Here is a 19586-nt window from a genome sequence, read left to right as displayed (position 1 = left end):
AAATTTTTTTGATGAATTATTTGATGTGTTGTTCTTTATATTTAGTTTTCATGCCCATATTAAAGATACTTAAATTGTTGTTTAACTAGGATTTCCCGTACAAAACACAACTTGACACTCGAAATTAATAAATCGAATATAATGCACCACACTTGAAATAGGATGAACGAATGAATTGTTAAAAACACAATATAATGATAACATAAACTATAAATTTTAGAATATTAAATTTAAACACCACCACACCGGCATGGAGATACAATGAAACCAAGAAAAAATATTAAGGTTCGTGTGTAATCCATAACTAATTTTATAGTATCAACGACAGATTAATGATCGAAAATTACTTTCTAAGAAAAAAATGTTTTAGCAAAACTTTAGTGTTGACGGATATTGGATAGTACTTATTACTGTTTTCATTTGGTCACTTCTTTTTATATACTTTATTTACCATTAAATATGTTTTTGGTGTTTACAAAAACCATTATGACCGGGTATTGTAGGTTTAGCTGGTTAAAATGAATTTTTCGGCAATATATGAATTTTCCGACGGATTTATCAATTTTCCGGCGATTTTATGAATTTTCCGGCGAAGGACACTATGAATGCCTTAAACTGGTTTTTCATATCTACAAAATTTGAACATCATTACAACATCAGATCGACCTCCATTCCAGGAAAAATTAAAGTTGAAGAACAATATATGACAACACACAAGAAATCGTCGGGTTCCAAATCAAAAATTTGGAAATTGAAGTTGAAGAACAACTTCATAAATCCTAGTACGTTTATCTAGAATGATTTCTGAAAATTGAAGAACCTAGGTTTGTGTATCTTGTTCTTGGATCGAAAATCTGGAAATCAATGAGGGCTGGTTTCGAATCTCTTTTTGTGTACCTCCGTTTCTCAAAGATGTTGAAGTTGCCATGGAAGCTGAACAGCTTGAACTTGAAGTTGATGAAGGTTCATCTATCGAAGACGAAACAAAAATCCAACCCTCTTTCAAGGTTTCAACTTCATTTCAAGGTTCATCTATGGACCTCGAATCAACTTTTAGATCTAGAAAATCAAGAAGAAAAATCGAACATTTGAAGAAAAAATCAAGATCAAGAAAACGACCCCTCATGTTTGTCGGAAGCTCGCCGGAGAAGATGGCCAAAGAGTCGTCGGAGGTGATGAGGTCACTAAAAACCTTCAATAGCAGGTTATAATGGTATTTTGGAACACCAAAATCAAGTTTAATGGTAAATAGAATACAAAAAAATGACCAATGGAAACAATGACGATACTTAGTTACCCTTATAAGTCATTTTTCCTTTTAAATATAGTCTTATAAAATTTTGTAACGAATAGCCATAGACAATAATTTGCGGCAAATTTATAACAAATTTATCTAAACAACTAAAAGTAATATATGACATACATCCATAACTACCGAATATATGAGGTAGATACGTATAGCTATTAGACTGAGTGGATCTTTCTCTCACTAATTTGTATGTGTAAAAAGTCTTTTGTTATAGTGAACATATTTTTTCATGCTTATGTAGATCCTCTACCTTTTTAAAAGAAAATCATTATTCATAAGACTTATGCAAAGCTTTATCAGCTACATTGTTACATTCTTATTAATAAACAACATTACACTATTATTTAACAAAGCTTCATATGTGATTGGTAACATCAAATGTGTTACCAACCTATGTTCACAAAGTTCCGTTTTTAACTTTAACGATTTTTTAAACCAAATCTATTGTAAACAAGAATTTCTAGCGGACCATCGATGTGAAGATTGATCGACATTCTATACCTTGGGACCTTGTTTACATCACTCAACTTGAACATGAAGCAACCTAACAAGATAGAAGAAAATATTTTTATTTGCATATATGCAAAATCCCGACCCAAACAAGTTCGTGGTCCAGCCTGTATAAAAAAAAAAAAAAAAAAATATGAGGGTTAATTATGCAATGAAAATGTACATCAAGATTCACTAGTTATACATTAATAAAACAACACAGCATAACATGATTCACACTTGGGATAAAAACATGGGAATTTAGGATTTTCAGACTAGTTGAAAAATTGAAGATATGACTTGTGATGTGACCGTATTGTAATATATATATATATATATATATATATATATATATATATATATATATATATATATATATATATATAGTTGAAAGTACTATTGATATTTTCTTATTTGTAATTTAATGGTATGTGTAAGGATAAGATTTAAACCATAAACTATGAGTTTAATAAGATATTTTATAAGATCAAATATAATAATTGTGGGAGGTGAAAGCATGTGTCACACATTGGTTAAATTGTTGATTTATGAAGCTTGATCTTCCCTTTGACATATGTGGTGCTCGACGTTAGGTTTGTGGTGCCTGAAGCAAGCTATGCAGTGCTTCACTATAAGCTTTCATGTTCTTAACTATATCTTCAATGCGGTATGTGGTGCGAGACTATACGCTCAGAGGTGCTTACCTATTGTTTTTACGATGTACAAACTAGAAATCTTGTTCATATAACAATGTCTTGGGATTGGCACTAAACTACAAGCAGTTTTTAGGTCAACTTCTCATTATAAGCAAATGTCCATGTAACTATGTAACCCTAGATAGAAAGCCTATGTGTATGACAGTTGTGTGTTTTCTACAAGTATAATAACATATCTCTCTAATTCGTCTGTCGATTAGTCGATCACTCTGATCTTGTGAACCATGTTAGTTCCTTGTGTTACTATTTTTCTTGACATATTTATTATTATATGTGTGTTCTTTTTTTTATCTATTCTTGATCATAAGGATTGGTATTTTATTTATGGCTGAAGTCGGGATGGTTAAGATCAACGAACTTTAAGTTTCTGATTTTGGATTTGGGAATATGCAGATTAAAGGATGTCTCTATCAAAAGAAATTACACAAATCTTGTACGAAAAGAAACCACAAGAAATCAAGAAGTAGGATTGGTTTTGTTCTTTTGTATCGATAGGATCCTGGTGTAGTTAGGTTAACATTAGTAAAGAATGATGTGTATGAAATTGTCAATGAAAAGACAAAGTTTTGAAAAATCAAGGCCTTTTTACATGTACAAAAAACACTTAGATGTTAATAACATTTTCACATTTTCTTGACTCGGAGTTGCTAAACACAAAAATGAAGGAAGTCAGATCGCTTACATATAATGTTAAGAAAATTAATTTGTTACTATCTAGGTTAGTATCAGTTGGTTTGAAACAATTAAAATGGTTAGCACTTCAAGAAGAACTACCAAGCTTACTTTTGAAGGAATTCATGATTAGATCCTCGATGAAGATATTCATAGAAGGAATTTAGAGTCGTCTTCTAGTTGTTTGTTAAGTTTAGAGTATTGGAGCAAATAATCCAACAGAGCGGTAATGGTAGAGGAATATCAGAGTCAATGTAGAGAAGTCAGTGTAAGAATAAGAATTATATTACATATTGGAATTATATAGAGAATGGTCACTTCAGAAATCAATGAGTTAAACCTTCAGCAGATAAAGAAAAGAATCATATGAATGTGGTAATAAATTTTGAGGATCCTCTTATATTTGGTATGGAAAGTTGGATGGAATCCTCAATTACAGATTTGGGTGCTTTGTTTCTGTAAACATTGGTATTATAGATTTTTAGGCGTTATATTGAGAATGTGAGGCTAGCTGATAACAAGATTGTTTATGTTTCATGTGTTGGGCTTGGGATCTGTTGTCCATAAGACTACTTTAGGTAGGAATTAGACATCGAATAATGTCAAGTATGTTCAATTCCTAGATTGGGATGTTGATATCAGTAGAGTATATTTATGAAAATAGTCATCATGTTGACTATTGTGATCACTAGTAGACGGTTACAAAGGAAACCAAGTGGTTTCTCAAGGAAATAAATAAGGAATACTAACTATGGTTGAAGATTTTGCAAATAGGGAAAATGTAGTCGTTGAAAGAGACATGGGAGTTTACTATAATGAACCAAATACATGGTCATATGTGTGAGAATGAGATGCAGATGTTACATTCGAAAGGGAAACTTCCATATTTAAAGAGTGTGACAGTTGAATTTTATTAGCCATGCGCTCTTGAAGAAAAAAAGTTATCTTTATGAAAATCAAACAACCGAACAAGGATGGGAAGATGTAGGTTGTTCATTTAAATGTTTGTGGACCCATTATTTTTTTCGATAGGAGGCTAACGTTATTATGTTACTTTCATCTGTAATTCTATGAGTAAGGTATAAGTTTATTTGCTCAAAAATAAATATGAAGTTTTCAATGTTGGATTAAGGTGACTAAGCTAGTAACTAAATTGGTATATTCTTGTAGTTAAAGACAAAGTCATTTTTGGGTTGTCCTCATAACTAGAACTTTGTTAGAATGACATTTGTAGAGAAAGGATAATTTATCATATGATTATATGACTAATATACTAATTGGAAATTATAAGGAAATGATTTTTTAATATATTATGTGATTAATATATTAATTTGTTAAATAATTGATTTGTTAATTTCTAAGATTAATAAATTAATGTTAAATCAATAGGAATTAATTAATTATTAATCAGAATTCATCTGGAATTAATTCGGGATTAACTAAAAATAATTAAAGGTGCAAGTGGTGAACTGCAATTGTTCATAGTTGAGCAAGTAAAGGAAATTCTAGAACCTATCATCAAGGTGGACAGTTTTGGAAGCCTTTGCAGGGTTTCTAGAAGCCTCCCAGATGATTATAAGGAAAATCATAAATTTGTACTAAATCTGTTATTTAATCATTCAAATATTGCTTTGTCCCTAAGTTGCCTAAATTATAAATAGGACCCTAAGGCCTATGATTTTCGTTCATAAGATTCCCTAGAGAATACTTTGGCTGAAAATCTCTTCTCCCATCTCTATTGTTGTCTTCTTGTTCTATGGTTTGGGTGTGAGCCATTAGAGGCATCATCCTTTTGGTGCTAAGCTTTCCAAGACCTACATTACAAGGAGATTAAAGTGATTTGTTTACTACAACAAATCAAAGGCATGTAACACTACCCCATGATTTCGATTATACTAGGGTTATGCTTGGTTTACTTGTTCATTGTATGTTGCTATCAAGGTGTATGACATAGATATTTTATAGGATGCATGTACTGTTAATTGTTTTCCACATTGTACAAATTTGTTTTCTATAAACCCAACATTCAACACCATCGAGAATTCGAAATTTGTAGCAGGAAATGAGACTAACTTTATATATATATATATATATATATATATATATATATATATATATATATATATTGTTTTATTTAATTTAGGATAACGGGAAAGAATACATCATAAACGAATTTGTTAAATATTATGATGAGAATGGATCAAGATGTTAAAGATGGTTCCCAGCACACGATGGTTAAACAGAGTTACTGAGATGGTGACCTAAAACATCAATGAGGGGGAAAAGAGAATCAGATTACATGCATGTATGCCAAAGATGTTATATGGGCAGTTTCGATCAGTATATCAATGAAAAGGTCGAGGAAGTATCTTTTATACACTTGAAGGTATTTGGTTGTGTATATCAATGATGTTGACAAGGAAAATCCCAAGAAATACATGTTTATTAAATATAGTTTGATCGAGATGGTATATAGTTTTTGGGATGATCAAAAGTATATGGTTATTAGAAGTGGATATGTAACATTCATGAGAATTCTCATTATAAAGACAAACTTGGAGCAGACATGAGAGGGAAAAAGAAACCATGTTGGAAATATCAAGTAATGTTCCACTATCTGATTAAAAGATATACATCTCAATACATCAAACATAAGTGAATGTTTGTGAAGTAATGGGAGCTTACATGATTATGAGGAATCTAGAGATAGTGGAAGCACAAAGGATAGTGTGAGTTCTCCTATTGAAACTACAAATATACTAAAGACCAAACCTTTCACCACTTAATGATGCATGGGAGAAAGAAGAATGCACTTAAATATTCTCTCTCATCAAATTACTTGTTGACAGAGACCAAGGAGCCAAAATGTATCTAGAGGCATTAAGGATGAAATATTCCATGTTGTCTAAGAAGGCCATGGGGTATGAGTGGAGCTCACTTTACAAGAACCAGACTTAGTCCTTTGTTAGTTTACTAGTAGGAAAGAAATTACTACAAAACAAGTGGTTATTCAGGTGTAAACGTGATATTAATGGAAATAAGATTACAAGTTTATATTTATGGTCAAATGGTTTCAAAAAAATATGGTAGTTAACTACAATAGATATTCTATCGGTTTGTAAGGATGAACATACTTTAATTGATATTTTAAATGTATATTTCTAGAACATATGGATATAAACACAACTTTATTGCATTGAAACCCTCATGAAGATATCTTTATGAAACAATTAAAAGACTTTCATATTATATATATATATATATATATATATATATATATATATATATATATATATATATATGTGTGTGTGTGTGTGTGTGTGTGTGTCTGTGTGTCTGTGTGTGTGTGTGTGTGAGTGTGTTTGTAAGTAAGATCAATGGATAAGTAATTTGTGTAAGATCGTGCTTTAAAATTAAACTTTACTTTTAAAAATACACTAACCTGGAAAGCTGTAAATTTGAAAGGGTTCTCCGGATGAAAGTAGCCATTTTCATCAAGCCATCTTTTTGGATTATACTCATGTGCATCCTCACCCCATATGAATTTCATCCTCCCCATTGCATATGGCAAATAAGATACCATATCCCCTTTCTTCACATTATAACCATCAGGTAGAACATCGTCAGAAAAGCAAATCTTTGGGTCCTATATAAATAATTCTCATCATATCATTTCCATATTATCTATCACAAAGTAGGTATAAAATGTTAGTGTCTTAAACTAATAGTTACAAACTTCAATAAAAAACATGGCGAGCCATGGTGAGGTGTGTTTGGACTAACATTGTATGATGTGGCTCTAAAGTATTTAGCATACAAAATCAAGTCTCTTTAAAAAATGAGCTTATGGGTTTATTTTTTTGTTTATAAGAAAATATTGTTTTCACAACTCGACACATGAAAAAGTAGGACTACTAGTTCCTAATTACTTTTATTGATAGTACTCAATTTATGAGAAATTAAACATGTTATAAACAATATTTCATACCATTGGTAGAGCAGGATAGAGTCTAATAGTTTCTGTTAAAGCTGCATGAAGATATTGCATTTTCTTGAGTGCACCCTCAGTCACATATGCTGCAAACTCTGCAACATTTGTGATTTCTTCTTTCACATTTGTTGCTTCTTTTATTTCCCTTGCAACCTTGTCTTGAACTTCTGGATGTTTGCAAAGCAAGTAAATAAACCAAGACATGGTAATCCCTATAGGATCTTTACCAGCAAGTACATAGCTAAGTATTATATCTCGCAAATACTTTGGATCTTCATATTTCATCTGTAGAAACCTCGATAGGATGTCTTCTTTGATCAACTGTGTTTTCTATAAATCAATGGGTGATTAATATAATTGCATTTAAATGACTAGTAAAAAGATACATATTAAATTTTGGGTATTTATGTGTGGGTGTTAACATTATTATTGTAAGTTAATTCCTTGCGTTATTTCATTGATATCAAGTGTATATATACAATATGGTAAACCCATCTTGGTGTGTAAATAACGTATCTACATACAAGATAATGACAACTAGGATAAATATAATGATAAATAGTCCACTGCAATCTTAAAAAGATAAATATAATTATTAATAGTCCCACAATTTTGACCATAACATCTACTCTTTCCACACACTCGTGTATGAAATGAAACCTTTTGTTAATATGCTTACTTCTTTCATGGACTAATGGTTGCTTACTTCTTTCATAGACTAATGGTTTTTCATCATATCTAAGGTTTATATTTTGTCCATGTGTAAAGTAGTAAGGCTAATACTCTCATATATTAATTCACCCAACAATCATCGTATCCAGATACCTTAACATGTTACATTTGTATGAAAGAGCCACACTTTTTTACTTTAAGGAAGCCCATGTAACCAAGCTTTCATTCAAATGGAATGCAATTCAAGTTGTACTTCTCCTGTCAAATATTTCTCTTGCCAAGTCACTTTCATTGTACCCAATTACAATGTCTTTTTCTCAAACTTTGACATAAACTAGTCCATAATCCATTGTACCCTTAATATAGGTTAATATACGTTTTTCCACCTTTATGTGCTTGACCGTGGGATGTTCAGTGTCTCGACTCATCATCCCTACAACATATGAGATGTTTGGCCTAGTGTTTGTTAAATACCTTAAACCTCAAATGATGTTTCAATATTCATTAGGGTAATCTAGTTCACCTTGTTCATATTCGAATAACTCTAACTTAGGCTCCATTAGATACTTACATGAGTTACATCCCGACACTCTTTCTTTTCTAGAATATTTTTATGCATTACTGTATTGTTTCAAAGAAATTCCTCCTTTATATCGAATAACTTAAATACCTAGGTAAGATAAAAATGAGCCAAGATCTCAAATATCAAATTCATGATTCATTTTTTTCATGAAGTGATTTATTTCAACATTGCAACTCCTTGTGATGACAAAATCATCTACGTAATCCCCATTATAAGTATCTTTTTACTTGTATATTTCAATGTAAACTACATATTATTATGAACATTCTTTGCAACCAACATCTTTCAAATAATTTCACAAACATGAAATATATATGCTCTAGGTACTTTTTTATTCCATAAAGTGCGTTATCGATCTTATACACCTTTTCCAGCTGATCATTTACCCTTCTCGTTGTACTACACTATTACATAGAACTCTTCTTCCAAGTCCCCACATCGAAATGATGAATTCACATCAAATGTATAGTGCTTTTAATCTTTGATGACCCATATACCAAAAAAATTTCAAACACTTTCATGAGTGTAGTGAGATTTACAATGCCCAATTATTCATGTTGTTGCCATGTTGGTTATTAAACTTTACTACGTAGGCATTGTGGTTTGCTTTCACTTAAAGCAACTTCGTATAAACGATTTTGAGATTTTTTAACCTTTATTAGCATCTTATCATCTATCTACATGTACAATCAATGCATAATAATCTGATCACCTTTATGGGGGAGTTGGCCCAAGCTAATATTATTACGACGTATCTTTGGTATGTAGTATATGTTTCAAATTAAGACAATTTTTAGCATTCTTGCAAAGGAAAAAGATCGATCCTTTTCCTTCAATCTTAGCCTTTGAACCATATATAAACTTTACATAACCTTAAATTGCTTGATTGATATATGAAACTTTGTTTTGTCACCCGTCATGTGATTACTCGTGCCAATATGAAGATACCAAATCTTGGATTGATTTTCTCTTTTTCTTCTGTTTTAGTTTTAAGTTCATGTTTTCTTCATTTAATAAGACTTTATATTTATATTTCTTATTGTGGACTTCTCCTATTAGTAAGGTTGATTCACTATCAACGTGACCTTAGGATAGGTTGGCTTCTTGTTATCCTTTGTCGTGGGTTCTTGCATTCTGCAACATAGTGTCAAAATTCTTGGCATTTGTAATAGTTTATCTTAATCATGTGTTGATTATCATTCTTACCACGAGTTCATTCATGTGACTGTTGGTTGTTTCCTTTTCCATGACTCCATAGTTTGCATAATTCATAGATCTAGCTCCACGACCCATTCCTCGGTAATGTTGGTTTTACTTGTTGTTGCAATTGTTATTTTACGAGGAATGATTATCATCTTCTTTTTGTTCATTCTTCCTTTCTATCCATTCTAGTGAGTAAGTAACAACATGTTTTCATATGGTTCTTCATGTCCTCAGATTCTCTCCTTGTGCGCATTTAGCCTTCCAACTACTTCTTCAACAATCATGATGTCTAAATCAACAAATTGCTTGATTGTAAAAGCAATTTGTTGAAATCTTGATGACACTCCAAGGAAGATCATTTTTCAACACATGCTTCTTTCATGACCACTCCTAAGGCTCAAATATTACTCACCAGATTGCTTATTTTTACTGTTAATTCATACATTGTTTCTGAATCCTTCATGGACAAAATTTTAAACTCTAATTTTAGGGTATAAATATTTGATGCCTTCACAAGATCAATACCCAAATATGTGGTTTTGAGTGTATCCCAAACCTCTATTGATTTTTTCTACTTTACTATTGACAATTAGACTTTTCATGGATTTGGATTTCTTGATAGATGACAACCATCTCCAACTTGATTATGTGGGTTCTTGGGCTCGATTGCTTCTACACTTCCTGAGAGTTCGTGTATATCTTTATATTGATTGCCCACGCACATCATAGTTCGATTGTGACATCATAGGGTATTCGAATGAGGGTTTCTGTTTTTTTTTTTTTTGACATTGCAACACTTCAGGTTTGTATACCAGATTCACTTTGATACAAATTGTAAGAATTAAATTACTTAATTAATTGTGAATAAGGTTTTATGTTGCAATCATATCACTTGATTCCTAAAGAAAGAAAAGCTTAATTAGGTAGACAAAGAAGTAAGGGAAGAACGAAATAAGGAAGAAGAAAATTACTTAGGCTGCAAGTTTTATAATGAAGAATAAAAACAAACTAAATAGAAGAATATAAAACAACTATCCTATTTATACTAAACAAATTGGTATTATGTTCCAGCACAAAAACTTAATTAAATGGAAACTTTCCTATTTTACCCTGGAACTAAAATATCTCAGTTTTCTAGATTATCCCAACACATTATGTATTGGTGATTAATATTTTTAGATCATGACAATATGTGATATATTGACATGGACGTTGTTACAAATTTATCTCATTAATGATATTCTATATGATGTGTTGAAAGATTCTTCACAACACTAAATCTTATTTTAGTCTTCTAGTCTGAGAATGGAAATATAAGCTTACCGAAAATTCATTGTTTGTCTTATCCATTTGTTCAATCTTGATACGGATCAAGTCATAAACAAACTCATTAACCACTTTCATATTTTTCTTCAATTCAGCTTCAGACCCAATATTAAAATACTTCTTGATCTTCCACAATATGTCAACAAATCTTCGACTTGTCAACGTGTTTGCATCATCAAATGCACGACTGAATCGGACACCTTCTTCACTTGAACCGCATATGTTGTCAAGATCAATTCCAAAAGCAACTTTAAATATTGAATCTATTGTTGCTTTCATGAACAAATCCTATACAAACGTGTTTTTGATGAATGTAAAATCAAGGGTTTAGGTCATTTTGGTCACTTAACTTTTGGTTTATGCTCATTTGGTCACTTAACTCTTTTTAAATTTTAAAAAGTCCTCGAACTTTTGGCTGTGTGCTCATTTAGTCATCTAATTTTTTGTTTGGTCACTTAACTTTTGGATTTGTGCTCATTTAGTCACCTAACTTTTAAAATTGTGCTCATTTAATCACTAAACTTTTAAAATAAATCTATAAAAATTAGCATAATTTTAAAAGTTAGGTGACTAAATGAACATCATTTTAAAATTATGTGACTAAATGAGCACAAATCCAAAAGTTAAATGACCAAACCAAAAGTTAGGAGACTAAATGAGCACAAAACCAAAAGTTCGGTGACCTTTTAAAACATAAAATGAGTTGAGTTAACAAATGAACACAAAGTCAAAAGTTAAGTGACAAAAAATGAACTAAACACTTTCTAGTGGGTAAATAAAATACTAGTGACGGAATGAGAAGCTTACATATATATCGATTATTTGGTTGTTATTTGCAGCTTCTGACAATATGTTCCCAAGTTTTATTGTGTTGTTCTTGAAAATTACACTACTAAAATTTCTCAAGACATTTGTAGAGAACTCATGGCTTGATACCTTCCTTTGTTCTCTCCATTTGTCCCCATCAATTGTAAATATCCCGTGACCAAGTAGATCCTCTAGAATGTTGTGGGTATACGTTCCCTACATTATTTTTTGGAAATATCTTAATTTATATGATAAATTTAACAGGATGGATATCTATAACAATCTCTCAAAGCATTAAGCCTACATCATTAACTTTTTAGTGTGTATGAGGACACAACAAAACCATTCGACTCTTGTATAAGACCGGATGGAGCAAAAGCTAAGGATGCACTCGACTATTAAACATGTTTTTCAATTATCTAAATGAAAGTTATGTAATTAACAAAATGACCTGGAAGGTAACTATTCATTATATATGTACTACATAGGCATCAACGTTGTCCAACAAACTATGTGACAGTCTTTATCTACAGTAAATTCGATTAGAATAACGTCTAAAAATGAATCCCATTCAACTCATTTATATGTTTAATTTTGTGTTAAAGACCAAGTAGATACACTTGAGTTTTGAGTTGTATAGTCAATAGTCTTATTATTTATTTAACTTGATTGCCGCTAGTGAGCTTAGTAATAGGGTCCCACTTTGTGGTGCAATCTAAGTGACGGTTGTGGTGCGTTGCGGTGTATGATCTCTACAATGAGCACACCAAGTTTAAGGTGTGGTGTATAGAGTACGACCTATGGTATGTGGTGGTTGGTCCTATGGTTCGAATTATATGGTTCTATAATTTGCAATGTTCTTAGCAAAATTGTGGTACTTTGTCGGATATTAAAATATTGGTCTTGCAGGCCCTTTGCTACAAGCAATGTGTTAGCTCTACTTTTGTTACTATAAATAGATTTTCTTGTACATTTGTAACCCTAGAGCGATCTAATATTTGACGATTCTTTATCTTGCGGATATAATAAAATATCTTTCTAGTTAGCCTATAGATTAATATGATTAATTTGATCGTGTGAACTATATTAATCTTTTTGTTCTTATTTTTTGTCATACATTATTATATGTTTATAGCATCTTTACTACTAAGATATACCATTGTTAATACTAAGATATACCCAAGATGCATTCAACCCTATATTCATCCCTTGCCCCACTTACGAGCAACCATCAATCATGTTATTGTCCAGCCTACCTTAATCTACACTTCTAAAAATCACTTACCATGTACTAAAATTGAAGAATATATGCTAAGCATGAAAATCATAATAATAATCAATCATATAAAACATAAAAATTGAATTGTAAATTCAGACATATCTTTCCATAATTTTCGAAATTCATCTTGAGAATATACTCCACATTCACCGGATCACTTGTATAAATTTCACCATGGAAAATACAACTTCACCATGGAAAAGGCTAATTAATCTATAAATTTTGTATTTTTCTGCAAGATCGGTCAAGTAATCATGCACCTTGTTGAAGTGGACGAGCAGATTAAATACGGTCCCACAAACTGGATGATACTTCTTTGTCTTTCTCTCGTATGTTTGTCGTTGATTGTAAGTACAGAAGAAAACAAGAAGAAAAATAGGTACGAATATAATGATTAGAATTGAGAGAAAATCCATGTAGAATCTCATGTAAAAATGAAGGAATCTGTTGTTTAATAAGTTAGGGATGATCCATAAAAGGTTTGAGTGTGTTCTATATATAGAAAATCATCCTTTATTCTTATTTTAATATAAAAAAAAAGCGATTAGGTTTGACCGTATTATTAAAGATCATTAATATTATAAATCTTTTAGGTAAAGTTTTATCCACAAAAAGAGATGAACCCACGAAAATTTTGACGTCAAAACAACTTAAAAACCACAAGTTAAATTAAATAGATCAATAAAAATATTTAAATTATCTGCTTCAAATATCAATTAAGTTCATCTAAATAATTTAATATAGATATAAGGAGGACATGCTTAATCAATAAAATAACTTTAGGAAATAAAGAAATTGACTAATGTGAAGTGCATTTGAAGAAAATATTTAAAAAAAAATGTGTTCTTAGAAAAATAACCATCAAGTCCATTATTAGGGATCACAGATCGGGAAAAAATTATTTTTTCTAAAAAAAAATGTATATTTTCAATTGACATTACGAAATTTTGGACCAAATTTCGGAGTTCGGAAAAAGAAAAAAAAACTTTAGAATTTCAAAAACAAGTATGAAATCCGATAAAAAGTTAAGAAATTTTAAGAGAATTTTTTTATTAAAATTTTAGAATAAGTTAAACAAAGAGAGTAAATATGAAATATATACGATTATATGATTTAAAAATATTTTATTGAAATACAATAATAATTGATATTTCAGATATAAGAAGATAAACTTCTTTGAAAAAAAATATAAAATTTGAAGAACAGTGCAAAGTTGGGCATGTGGGGGAAAGTGTTAATTTTTCCAAATAATCAAGAAAAAAAGTAGTAATTAAAAAAAATTAATTTATAAATATTAGTTTACTTAATTTCCTAAAAGTATATATACGATATTAAAAGTGGTAATTTTTCACAAATTTTACCACAAAATGACTTCGTGAATAAGCTTCTCCCTTTCGCCGGTTAACATATACAGCACAAAGTAATTTCTATTTTGATGATTCAAGAAACTCGAAAAATTTGTTGAAGGTGCACTATATATATATATATATATATATATATATATATATATATATATATATATATATATATATACACGTTCAGGTTAATTTTAGACCATTCTAATTTTGTGAAACCGGGAGACCAAATCTAGAAATAATTTTAAAATGCAAAATAAAAGGAAAAATCCAAAAAATCTTTTTTTAATTATTATTAGGCTTAGCGGCACGACTTGTTGTCCGTTTGTCATCTCACAAATTGTAAGATGACAATTAAAAAGATGGTATATTATGATTAAAAAAAATTATTATTTTGGGAACTTCAATTACTTAAAAAAATATAAATAAATAAATAAATAAAATTACCGTTTTTTTTTTGTAAAATACGTGAAATATTTAATAGAATATTACACTGTAAATATTCTGATGTGATTTTTAGAATGTTAGAATATTATTTATATACTAGATTTCTCAGATATGTAAAATATTCTATTTATTCTACTAGAATATGTAAAAAAAATGTATTTTTTTCTATTTTTTTGGTATTTTTTTGGAAAATATAAATTCCGAAAATAATTTTTGAAAGAAGAATTTCGAAAATTTTTAATTATTTTGAATTTTAAAAATGTTTTTTGTTTTATCTACTAAATAAATGGCTAGGATTGTGTCTGACGATCTCATAAAAATAAGTCGTCTCACATGAACTTAACCGTATATATATATATATATATATATATATATATATATATATATATATATATATATATATATATATATATATATATATATATATATATATATATATATATATATATATATATATATATATATATACACACACAATAAAGCCATTAAATATCGTATTTTATTCATTCCTATGTAACCATAAAAAAAAAGTGTCTTTCATTGTGACATTTGATATTTCTCAATTTCAGGTTTCCACTTTATATCATGGTATTCTGCTATTCTATTGTTCTTCGGTTGATTTCTTGTGTTTCAAGCATCCTAACATTTATTTTTGCGTTCAATTGTGTTAGTTCCTTGCTGATTATTTTGTAAGAAGTGAATCATTGCGTTTTAAAGATACAAGTCATACCTACACATTAGTCGTTTTTATTAAACCCAAAGGGATTGGGTTTTGGCCGATTTATTAGTTCTCTCTTCTTTGGCCGTTTTCCTTCCCTTCCTGGTTCGATTATCAAGACTCTTCAAGAATTCTTCAACAGTCGAGAGATTGACGTTGATAATACAAATTTAATCCTTAGAATCTTCTTTTAGGAATATTGATAATGTTTTTTTGTGAAATTTCCAACAACCACATTTTTTAATGGCAACAAGGTAACCACTTTAATGCTTTCCATAGTCATTATGTAGCCACTACATTCGGACTTTCTCCGGCCACTTTAGATCAATTATAATTGATTTTCGTCCTTCCAATTCAATCAAAAAAAATTTATCCAAATTAGCAGCCCATAAAACGTTTTTTCTTATTTATTTAGTTTTCTTGATAACTACGTTTTCAATCATCTTTTGGCGCAGAACACAACCACATAAATATTTTGTTTCAACTTTCAACGCTTTAAATAAATTTCATATCTTATAAATAGAGTTTATTTAAGTCGATTTTTCTTAACCTTCTTTAGAAGTTATTTAAAACCATTCTTCTATGGATACATTCAAATACAAAATTTCGTTTTTGGAAAATGGTAATAGATTTTTCCTTGGAAAAATGAAGTTGAGAAATCTTTTGGCTCGAGTTATTTCTTATGATGCATTGATTATTTTAGAGAAAAGAGATGCTTGGAATTATCAACAATCAACAGGACTTAATTGTGAATTGGACTTTTTATAAAATTTCGGATTATTTTCTTTTATATTGTTGATTTTCAAAGGTTTTTCGGCTTTGGGAGTATAGAGATCCCAATAAAATATCACTCTTTTGTTGAAGAATATTTGAATATCAACTTTTTAAAAGATTTTATACTGTAGGTTATTTCAAAACATTAATATCGTAAGTTTAGTATTTTTCAAGCATTATCATATGTAAACTTATTTGTTTGGAAGACGTTCATACCATAAGACATTCTGTTTAAAGTTTTTACTTCTTTAATATCTCATATCTAATTTGGATAAAGTCTTATTTAAGCAATTTTGTTGTTTTCACTGTGAATCTGGATAACATATAATTCAGTCTTTAGCATTCAAAATGTGAATTTGAGCTAAAATTTTGAAAATTTTTTTTTTTTTATTTATCAATAGGAATGTCTATTTAAATAGTTTAAAAAATTATGAATTTTGATATATTTATTTTGTTTTTCCGATAAGAATTAAACATAAATAATAAAACCACAAAATGAAATTAGGTTTTTTAAAATCATTTTTTATATATTATCATGGATGTTAATGGAAAGAGGAAAAATTATGAATTTCGGTATATTCGGATTTTTTCGATAAAAGATTAGTCATCAATCTTAAAAAACGAAAAAAATAAGTTTTTTTGTTATAATCTAGTGCATGCATAATCTATCGTAGGTTATGAATTGTACAGACGACATTGATTATGTGGTTTTATGCTTTAAAAAGGATCATCATTGAACATTAACCTATATATGGTTTGACTCCGGTGAAAGCTCAAAAAATGGTGAAAACAAAAATTACAATTTTTCTATCACCTACTTCACTTCATTAAAGGCACAAACTTCAAAACCAATATTTGGATGGATGCATTCGCATGCGACACATATTCATGGAAAGTAACATAGACTCGAGAATATAATCATGTTTGACGAACATTGTTAACTTTTTAGTGAGTGTCAGGACACAACAAAACCATTCGGCTCTTGTATAAGACCGAATGGAGAAAAACCTAAGGATGCACTCGACTACTAAATAGGTTTTTCAATTATCCAAATGAAAAGTTATGTAATTAACAAAATGACATGGAAGGTAACTATTCATTATATATGTGCTACAAAGGCATTAACGTTGTCCAACAAACTATATGGTAGTCTTCATCGATGTTAAATCTGATTAGAATAACATCTAAAAATATATGCTCATTCAACCCATTTATATGTTTAATTCTATATTAAAGACCAAGTAGATACACTTGAGTTTTGAGTTGTGTAGTCAATAGTCTTATAGTTTATTTGACTTGATTGCGGCTAGTGAGCTTACTAATGGCATCCCGCTTTCTAGTGCAAGCTAAGTGACAATTGTGGTGCGTTGCGGTGTGTGATCTCTGCAATGAGCAGACCAAGTTTAAGGTGTGGTGTATATTGTATGACCTATGGTATGTGGTGCTTAGTCCTATGGTTTGAATTATATGGTTCTATAATTTGCAATGTTCTTAGCAAAACTTTGGTACTTTGTCAGATATTGAAATATAGCTCTTGTAAGCCCTTTGTTACAAGCAATGCGTTAGGTCTACTTTTGTTACTATAAATAGATTTTCTTGTACATGTTAACCCTAGAGCGATATAATATTTGGCAACTCTTTATCTTACAGATATAATAAAATATCTTTCTAGTTAGCATGTAGATTAATATGATTAATTTGATCGTGTGAACTATATTAATCTATGCGTTCTTAATTTTTATCATACATTATTATATGTTTATAGCATCTTTACTACTAAGATATATTATCGTTACTACTATGATATACCCTAGATGCATTCAACCCTATATTCATCCATTGCCACACTCACAAGTAACCATCAACTACGCTATTTTCAAGCCTACCTTCATCTACACTTCTAAAAATCACTTACCATGTACTAAAATTGAAGAATATATGCAATGCATGAAAATCATAATAATAATCATTCATATAAAATATAAAAATTGAATTGAAAATTCAGACGTACCTTTCCATAATTTTCGAAATTCGTCTTGAGAATATACTCCACATTCACCGGATCAGTTGTATAAATTTCACCATGGAAAGGGCTAATCAATCTAAAGGTTTTGTATTTTTCTGCAAGATCGGTCAAGTAATCATGCACCTTGTTGAAGTGGATGAGCAGATTAAATACAGTCCCACAAACTGGATGATACTTCTTTGTCTTCCTCCCGTATGTGTGTTGTTGATTGTAAGTATAGAAGAAAACAAGAAGAAGAAAAATAGGTACTAGTATGATGATTGGTATCGAGAGAAAATCCATGTAAAATGTCTTGTAAAAATGAGGGAATGTGTTGTTTGATAATAAGTTTAGGATGATCCATAAAGGGTTCAAGTGTGCTCTATATATAGACATTGTGAATTTGACATAAAAGAAATCGAATTTTATATCATTAGAAAAATGATAAAAAGTTATGAATTTCTGCATTTTTAGTTTTTTTTTTTTGATAAAAATTAAGTTCTAAAAGTTGAAAAAAAGATTGGTTTCTTGGTTCCTTGGTTAATTATGGTTCTCTATTATACCTCACAATATATATATATATATATATATATATATATATATATATATATATATATATATATATATATTATAAAGCCATTAAAAGTCGTATTTTATTCATTCCTATGTAACCATCTAGAAAAAGTGTCGTTCATTGTGATATTTCTCAATTTCAGGAATAAGGATGTCAAAAAGTCCCGTGGGGGCCCCGTCCCGTTTGGGAGAATTTTTTTAAAAAAACTGGGGGCGGGTGCAAGGTTAACCCCCGTTTTAATTTCGGGGGCGGGGGCGGGGGTAGGTAATCCTATCCCGAAACCCCATGGAGACCCCGTTAATAAATTACACATATATTTACATATACTAATTAAATATAATAAACAAAATCATGATTTTGAGTTTCCAAAATTCATCAAAAAAACATTTTTTAAGTTGTTAGTATAATGTTTTTTAGATGCCATAACTTTTTTATTTTTAATATGTAAAATTTTGTTATAAATAATTATTTGTTACCTCAAAAATAACATCTTTTAGCCTAAATAACACCTTCTTTTAGACCAAAAAAAGTCATCCTAAAATCAATTGGGGGCGGGGGCGGGGGTAATAAAGGGGATTCGGGGGCGAGGGCGGGTAGAGGAAGTCTGAACATTCCGGGGGCGGGGGCCCCATGGGGACCCTGTTAATAAATTACACATATATTTAC

At 30.0% G+C, this 19586-nt stretch overlaps 1 protein-coding gene across 4 annotated transcripts; it reads right to left on the bottom strand.

The window, feature by feature from the left end:
* Positions 1 to 1590: 1590 nt before the first annotated feature.
* Positions 1591 to 18700, bottom strand: LOC145094083 (cytochrome P450 704C1-like). Of its 4 annotated transcripts, none has more exons than XM_079032351.1 (6): positions 18353 to 18700; positions 11769 to 11984; positions 10959 to 11249; positions 7175 to 7507; positions 6629 to 6832; positions 1591 to 1926 (listed from the first exon to the last, which is right to left on the bottom strand). In XM_079032351.1, exons 1-6 carry the CDS (start codon positions 18647 to 18649, stop codon positions 1729 to 1731), a joined length of 1539 nt encoding a protein of 512 aa, XP_078888477.1. In that variant the 5' UTR covers positions 18650 to 18700; the 3' UTR covers positions 1591 to 1728. The 4 variants fall into 4 exon arrangements, with proteins under 4 accessions (XP_078888477.1, XP_078888479.1, XP_078888478.1 ...); XM_079032353.1 differs by having other exon boundaries at positions 6629 to 6778; XM_079032352.1 differs by having other exon boundaries at positions 7175 to 7498.
* Between the last annotated feature and the right edge of the window lie 886 nt (positions 18701 to 19586).

Source organism: Lactuca serriola, chromosome 3, assembly GCF_051521515.1.
Source record: "Lactuca serriola cultivar US96UC23 chromosome 3, Lser_US96UC23_V15, whole genome shotgun sequence".
Taxonomy (NCBI): Eukaryota; Viridiplantae; Streptophyta; class Magnoliopsida; order Asterales; family Asteraceae; genus Lactuca; species Lactuca serriola.
Note: the sequence above shows the minus strand (reverse complement) of the source record. Positions and strands in the feature narration are given on the sequence as shown.